General features: G+C 55.7%; 1 protein-coding gene across 2 annotated transcripts in view; it reads left to right on the top strand.

Moving 5' to 3' along the window:
• The first annotated feature begins 6,201 nt into the window (after positions 1 to 6,201).
• Positions 6,202 to 7,928, top strand: part of SLC4A8 (solute carrier family 4 member 8) — a 28,014-nt gene continuing 26,287 nt past the window's right edge. For both annotated transcript variants that reach the window (XM_029073583.2, XM_029073582.2), the window contains exon 1: positions 6,202 to 6,345. In XM_029073583.2, the coding sequence (XP_028929416.1) occupies positions 6,295 to 6,345 (51 nt within the window). In that variant the 5' untranslated portion in view covers positions 6,202 to 6,294. The remainder of the gene's footprint in view (positions 6,346 to 7,928) is intronic.

Below are 7,928 nucleotides of genomic sequence, written 5' to 3'. Positions count from 1 at the left end.
GAGCGCCTACGGTAGGCAGAACACCGTACTAAGCGCTTACGACCAACAGAGTTGGTAGTAATAGTAATAATTCATTCAATAGTATTTATTGAGCACTTACTAGGTGCAGAGCACTGTACTAAGCGCTGGGAATATACAATTCGGCAACAGATAGAGACGAACCCTGCCCGGGATTAATTATTATTATGGTATCTGTTAAATGCTTTCTATGGGCCAGGCGCTCTACTAAGGGCTGGGGTAATTGGATTGGACACAGTCCCTGTCCCACACTGGGGTCACAATCTTAACCCCCCATTTTACAGAAGAGGTAACTGAGGCACAGAGAAGTGAAGTGACCTGACCGAGGTCACGCAGGAGAGTCGTGGCGAAGCTGAGATTAGAACCCAGGTCCTTTCGACTCTCAGGCCAGCGTTCTATCCGCTAGACCGCGTTGCTTCCCTGACACGTTCCCTGCCGACGGGTTTACGGATTAGAGGGATCTTGCATCTTGTACCTGTCCCGGTGCTTAGCACGTAGTGATGAAGATTATGGCATTTGTTCAGTGCTTACTATGTCAAGCATTCTTCTAAGTAATTATAATAATTATGGTTCTTGTCAAGCGCTTACTATGTGCCTAGCACTGTTCTAAGCACTGGGGTAGTTGGACACAGTCCCTCTCCCACATGGGGCGCAAACTCTTGACCCCATTTTACAGATGAAGTAACTGAGGCACAGAGAAGCTAAGTGACCTGCCCAAAGTCACACAGCAGAAACGTGGCCCAGCCGGGAATAGAACCCAGGTCACGAATACCATTAAAAAAAAGAGGACCGTTTCCAACCTGATTGTCTTGTTTCTACCCTGGCACTTTTAAAAAAATAAACTATATTAAGTGCTCACTATGCATCAAATACTGTTCTAAGAGATGAGGTAGGTACAAGTGAACTGGGTCGGATACGGTCCCTGATCAAGCGCTTACTACAGTGCTCTAAACGCTCACTAAATACTATTGAATGATTGAACACACGGGGCTCACGGCCCAAGTAAGAGGGAGAACAGGTATTTAATCCCCATTTTACAGTTGACAGGAACTAAGGCACAGAGATAATAACGGTGGTATCTGTTAAGCGCTTACTATGTGCAAAGCACTGTTCTAAGCGCTGGGGGGTTACAAGGTGAACAGGTTGTCCCACGTGGGGCTCGCAGTTTTTAATCCCCATTTTACAGATGAGGTAACTGAGGCCCAGAGAAGTGAAGTGACTTGCCCAAAGTCACGCAACTGGCAAGTGGTGGAGCCGAGATGTGATGAGACTTGCCCAAGGTCACAGAGCAAGCAATCGGCAGAGCTGGGATTAGAACCCAGGTCCTCTGACTCCCAGATACGTCCTTTTTCGACTAAGCAGTGCTGCTTCTGCAGCTTTTTAGCACAGTACTTACCACATAGTAAGCACTTAACAAATACCACAGAATTACTGCTTTTGTCAGTCAAGGGTCTGTCGGAAGGGGAAGATGCAGGAAAACTCCCCGAGTATTGGAAATTGGGAGAGATTCCTAGCCTTCCCTTCTGCCCACAGCTTAAGGGAAAGTAGCAAAACAAGCCTGTCATTCAGGAAGTCCCCACTTCTGTCTAATCTAAGTCCCTCCAGCTGCAGCTTTAGACCGTTTCCAGAGAGACAGCGTAGTCCAGTGGCTAGAGCCCGGGCCCGGGAGTCAGAAAGACTAGGGTTCTAATTCGGGCTCCTCCACTTATCTGCTGTGTGACCTTGGCCAAATCTCTTTGACGCAGAAGGGAAAGGGAGGCCTTAATCAGGGAAGGCTTCCTGGAGGAGATGTGTTTTTAGTAAGGCTTCGAAGGAGGGGAGAGTCATCCTCCGTCAGATAGAAATTCCTCCCGTCTGTGTCACCCTGACTCGCTCCCTTTCCTCTTCCCCCCCAGCCCATATGTCCATGCCCGTCATTTTATTTATTTGTGTTGATGTCTGTCTCCCCGGCCTCCCCCCTGCCCTCCCATCGGAGAAGCAGCGTGGCTCAGTGGCAAGAGCCCGGGCTTGGGAGTCAGAGGTTGTGGGTTCTAATCCCGGCTCCGTCACTTGTCAGCTGTGTGACTCTGGGCAAGTCACTTCACTTCTCTGGGCCTCAGTTCCCTCATCTGTAAAATGGGGGTTAAGATCGTGAGCCCCACATGGGACGACCTGATTCCCTTGTATCTACTCCAGCGCTTAGAACGGTGCTTGGCACATAGTAAGCGCTTAACAAACACCATTATTATTTTCCTCCCCCGACCCCCCACCGACCGTAAGCCCGCTGCGGACAGGAAATGTCACGGTTTATTATTGTATTGCACTTTCCCAAGCACTTGGTACAGTGCTCTGCACGCAGTGAGCGCTCAATAAATACGACTGAATGAATGACTGAATGGTTTACTCTTGAACTGTTGCTTGATTTCCTGTTTTTCTGTTGTTCGGGGTTTCACTTTCGGAGACAGTGAGAGGAGAGAGAGAGAGAGAGAGAGAGAGAGATGATGAGAGAGAGAGGAGAGACAGCACAGCCTAGTGGAATAATAATAATAATAATAATAATGATGATAATGTTGGTATTTGTTAAGCGCTTACTATGTGCCGAACACTGTTCTAAGCACTGGGAGAGAGACAGAGTAATCAGGTTGTCCCACGTGAGGCTCACGGTCTTCATCCCCATTTTACAGATGAGGTCACTGAGGCACAGAGAGGCGAAGTGACTTGCCCACAGTCACACAGCTGACAAGTGGAAGAGCCCGGATTCAAGAGCCCGGGGCTTTGAGTCAGGAGATTCAAACGCTAATCCCCGCTCAGCCCCGGGCCTCTGGCCTGCTGCAGGACCTGTATGCCTCATTTAACCTCGCTGAGCCTCGCTTTTTTCATCTGTACAATGGGGATAAGATGCAGGGACTGTGTCTGATCATTCAATCAATCAAGGGTGTACCCGAGTGCTTACTTTGTGCGGAGGCAGCGCTAAACGTTTGGGAGACCACAGTACGAGGAGAAGCGGCGTGGTTTAGTGGATAGAGCGTGGGCCCGGAAGTCAGAGGACCTGGGTTCTAATCCTGGCTCTGCCACTTCTCTGCTGGGTGACCTCTGGCAAGTCACTTTACTTCTCCATACCTCAGTTCCGTCATCTGTAAAATGAGGATTAGATCTGCGAGCCTCAAGTGAGACACAGACTGCATCCAACCTCCTTAGCCTGTATCTACCCTGGCGCTTAGCACCGGGCCCGGCACACCGTAAACGCTTAACAAATTCCATAAAAAAAAGCGGCGGAGGCGGGATTAGAACTCAGGTCCTTCTGACTCCCAGGTCCACGCTCTTTCCACTAGGCCGCGCCGCTTCCTAGGAGCTCATTTGCAGCCGACTCCTTGTTCGCTCAGCCCGACCAACTTCCAGCAGCGTGGCTTAGTGGAAAGGGACGGGCTGGGGACTCGGAGGCCGTGGGTTCTAATCCCGGCTCCGCCACTTATCAGCTGTGTGACTTTGGGCAGGCCACTTCACTTCTCTGTGCCTCAGTGACCTCATCTGTAAAATGGGGATGGAGACTGTGAGCCCCACGTGGGACAACCTGATTACCTCGTCTCTACCCTAGTGCTTAGAATAGTGCTTGGCATATAGTAAACGCTTAACAAATACCATCATTACTATTGTTATTTCCCAGCCACGGGGATCGTCGACCGAGGTATCCAAACGCCCCAGTCCAACCAGCCATGTCAGACCTCCATTCCTTCCTCCTCCCCCCGCCTTCCCGCCGACCATCTCTTCTCCTCAGATCTTTTGGTAAAAGGCGAAAGGAAAGGGAGAGCTCGGGAACATCTCCTCAGGAGACAAAGAAGCAGCAGGAAGAAGCAGGGTCGGTTCGGGAAGCTCATAAATGAGCATTATTGGCGTGCAAAGCCGTCCCCAGACCAACCCCTGGGAAACCAAAGGGAGCCTGTTACAGTCTATGAAATCATAAAGAATCAGACGGGAACGCTTCCGAAGGATCTTTATGAAAAGGATGTCAGCTGCTTCTTGGCCACGTCCTCTGGGGATGGAACACCAGGAAATCAATCCATCAATCAGTCAGTGGTACTAGAGAAGCAGCGTGGCTCAGTGGAAAGAGCACGGGCTTTGGAGTCAGAGGTCGTGGGTTCGAATCCCGGCTCGGCCACTTGTCACCTGTGTGACTTTGGGCGAGTCACTTAACTTCTCGGTGCCTCAGTTCCCCTCATCTGTAAAATGGGGATGAAGACTGTGAGCCGCACGTGGGACAACCCGATTCCCTTGTGTCTACCCCAGCGCTTAGAACAGTGCTCGGCACAGAGTAAGCGCTTAACAAATACCAACATTATTACATATGCACACGATTGAATGAATGAAAGAAGGGATCCTTCTCCCCGACTCTGCCCCTTGTCAGCTGTGTGACTGTGGGCAAGTCACTTAACTTCTCTGTGCCTCAGTCCCCTCATCTGTAAAATGGGGATGAACCGTGAGTCTCACGTGGGACAATCTGATTCCCCTGGATCTACCCCAGCGTTTAGAACAGTGCTCTGCACAGAGTAAGCGCTTAACAAATACCAACGTTATTATTTATTGAGCACGGGGAACCGCTTACTGTGTGCTCAACAGAAGCACAAAGGAGTTAGATTTGGCATCTAAGAGAACGCGTTAACAGCTTCAATCGCAGCCGTATTCATTAATTAATTAATTCATTCATTCATTCAATCAATCCTATTTACTGAGCACTTACCGTGGGCAAAGCACTGTACTAAGCACTTGGGAGAGAACAGTAGAACAGCAGACGCATTCCTTGCTCACAACAAGCTCACAGTCTAGAGGGGGAGACCGACATGAATAGGAATAAAATAAATAAATAATCAAAATTAAATGAATAAGTACAATTTATCGAGCACTTACTACGTGCTAATCATATTTATTGAGCACTTACTGTGGACCAGTCATATTTATTAAGCACCTACTATGTGCCAGACATACTTATTGAGCGTTCACTCTGCAGAGCACCGTAGCGAGTGCTTGAGAGAGTACAAAATTAACAATACGACAGAGTTGGTGGACACATTCCCTGCCCACAGTGAGCTTACCGAACACAGTAAGCGCTCAATAAACGATCGATTAATTCAGCGCTCACTACATGCTAAGCACCGTGGGAAGTGCGGGGGTAGGTAGAAGATTACCAGGTCAGACGCAGTCCCTTTCCTGCTCGTGGTTGGCCGCCTAAAGAGGAGGGAGAGCCGGGATCTTGTTCCCCTGCCCTTTCACAGATGAGGAAACCGAGGCTCAGAGAGGTGCAGTGACTTGCCCAAGGTGTCCCAGACGGCCAGGGGCGGAACTGGGACGGGAAGTCAGGTGGGGTGGAGAGGACCGAGGAGGGCGATGATGAATTCCACCCTCTGTGGCTTCCTTGGGAGCTCCCAGAGCTGCACTTCAGGACCCAGCCTCAACAGCTCCCACACCTGCACCCATCCCATCCCATCCCCCGCTTTCCCCATCCCCATCCCATCCCATCCCATCCTATACGTTGCCCATCCCTACCCTATCCCATCCCATTCCCCACCTTTCCCATCCCTCTCTCACCCCTCCCCACCCCCTCCCAACTCATCCCGTCACTATCCCTCACCTCCTCCATCACTATTTCATCCCACCCTTCACCTTCCCCGTCCCAATCCCACCCTTCACCATCCCGCCCCATTCCCCACCATCGCTTATGACCACCCCACCCACCTCATCCCATCCCATCCCGTCACTGTCCCTCACCTTCTCCCTCGCTATTTCATCCCGCCTTGTTCCCCACCTCCCTCATCCCTCCCTCACCCCACCTCCCCCCGGGGCCCCTCCCGGTCCCGTTATCCCCCGTGGCTGTGGGATGCCGCCGGGCGGCCGCGGGCGGTGCTGTTGAGGCGGCGCCCGGTAGGCGGCGCCCCTGAGGCTCCCGGGCGGGGCGGGGCGGGGCGGGGCGGGGCGGGGGAGGGAGCGGTCGCCACGGCAACGGGTCCCTCCTCATCTCCTCCCGTCTCCTCCCATCTCCTCCCGTCCCGCCGCGGCCCCGGGTACCGGCGGGGCTCCGCCGCCCGGGCCCCGCCCCCCGGCCCTCTCGCCCCGCGCGCCCATTGGCCGCTGCCCGGGAGCCCAACCCCGCCCCGCCCCGCCCCGGGACCCATGGAGGCGGCGGCGGCCGTTGTGGGGAGGGGGCCGATGGCCGGGACCGACACCGGGGCCGCCGCCGCCGCCTCCTGGTCGTCGTCCGCGGAAGCCCCCGCGGGGCGGAGCGGAGCGCCGGGGCCCGGCGTCGCCATGCCGGCCGGGACCAGCGAGGCCGCCGGCGGCGGCGTCCTCAGCTACCAGGTAGCGGGCGGGGCACGCCCCTCCATCCCTCCCTCCCTCCGGCCCTCCATCCCTCCATCCCTCCCTCCGTCCCTCCATCCCTCCCTCCGTCCCTCCCTCTTCTGCTCCCCCATCCCCCCCTCCCCACCCGGGCCGCGGGAGCCGACCCCCGGCCGGGGCCCCGGCAGCAGGACGAAGAGTGACCTTGGGCCGGGCCCGGCCACTGCGGCGGCTCCCAGCCCGGCCGGGGGGAGGGGCGCCCGCCTCCTCCGACCCTCTTCCCCGCGGGGGACCCCCCCCCCCAACCCCGGCAGCTCCGGGAGATGATGGGGATGGCGGGGACGGAGACGTCTCCGCCCACCCCCCGGGACCCGAATCCCCCCGGAGGCCGAATGACCGCCCCCCCGAGACCACCTCCCGGCCCCCGTTTCCGAGCAAGCGCCGGATCTCTCTCCCCCAGAAAAAGAGGCGTCCCCCTCCCCGCCCCGGGGCCCGAGGACGGGGGGTGGCCAAAGTGGACGGACAGAGGGTGGGCAGGGCCCCCCGCCTTGTGCGGGACGGGGGGCTCGGTGGGAGAGCGGAGGGACCGGATTCCCCGGGAGAAAGAAGGGAGGAGGGGCCGGCAGCCCCAAGGACAATAAAGGAGCCCGGGGGAATGAAGACCAGGAGGCTGGAAAAAAGCAGAGATCGGGAACACATCCCTGCGGGGGGGAGGGCGGAGCGGAGGACTTCCCGGATTGCCTCACTGGTGCCCAACTGGGAAAACCCGGGAGGGCTTCCCGGAGGCGGCGGCGGCCAGAACTCCACCGATCCCCGGTGGTTATCGAGCGCTTACTGTGTGCAGAGCACTGGACCGATCGTTCGGGTGAGGACGATACTGCAGAGTTATTCCCTGCCCATAGTGAGCTTATAGTCTAGAGGGAATTCCCCCCCCCCCCCCGCCCAACCTCCCCAGATTACAGTTATCCGCTGGACCCGCCTCCCTGGATGGGAGTCCTCTAAGTGCCTGGGATTCTCCCGCTTTCCCAGTTTTCCCCAGTCTGCGGACACGGGCGAGAACTGGCTGCAGTGGCGGACTCACTGTTCCTTACCGACCCCCAGCTCCCCTGTCCTGAGCCAGGCCGGTTCCCAGATTTTTTGACCTCTCCCCTCTCCGTCTCCCCACCGCATACGCAGCGTTTCTCCCGGGCAGCCCCAGGAAATCCCGGGAGTAGAAAGTTCCAGAACGGGCCAGGGGATCCCCTAGGTTTGCAGCAGAAATGCTCTTCCGGGAACCCCCGAAAGGACAGTCGAATCGCCGTGCCCGCCTCCTGTCTTGACGACGATAAGAATGGTAACTGTGGCATTCGTTAAGGACTTACCGCGTGCCAGGCGCTGTGCTAAGCGCCGGGGTGGATACGGGCGGACCCTGTCCCCGTATGGGGTCTTAATCCCCATTTTACAGCTGAGGTCACTTAAGCACAGAGGAGTGAAGTGACCGGCCCAAGCTCACCCAGCAAACAAGTGGAGGAGTGAGGCTTAGAACCCAGATCCGCCTGTTCTGATGGTTATATTGTCCTGTTATACTCTCCCAAGCACTTAGTACAGTGCTCTGCACACGGTAG

The sequence above is a fragment of the Ornithorhynchus anatinus genome, chromosome 10 (genome assembly GCF_004115215.2).
Source record: "Ornithorhynchus anatinus isolate Pmale09 chromosome 10, mOrnAna1.pri.v4, whole genome shotgun sequence".
NCBI classification, from domain to species: domain Eukaryota; kingdom Metazoa; phylum Chordata; class Mammalia; order Monotremata; family Ornithorhynchidae; genus Ornithorhynchus; species Ornithorhynchus anatinus.
Note: the sequence above shows the minus strand (reverse complement) of the source record. Positions and strands in the feature narration are given on the sequence as shown.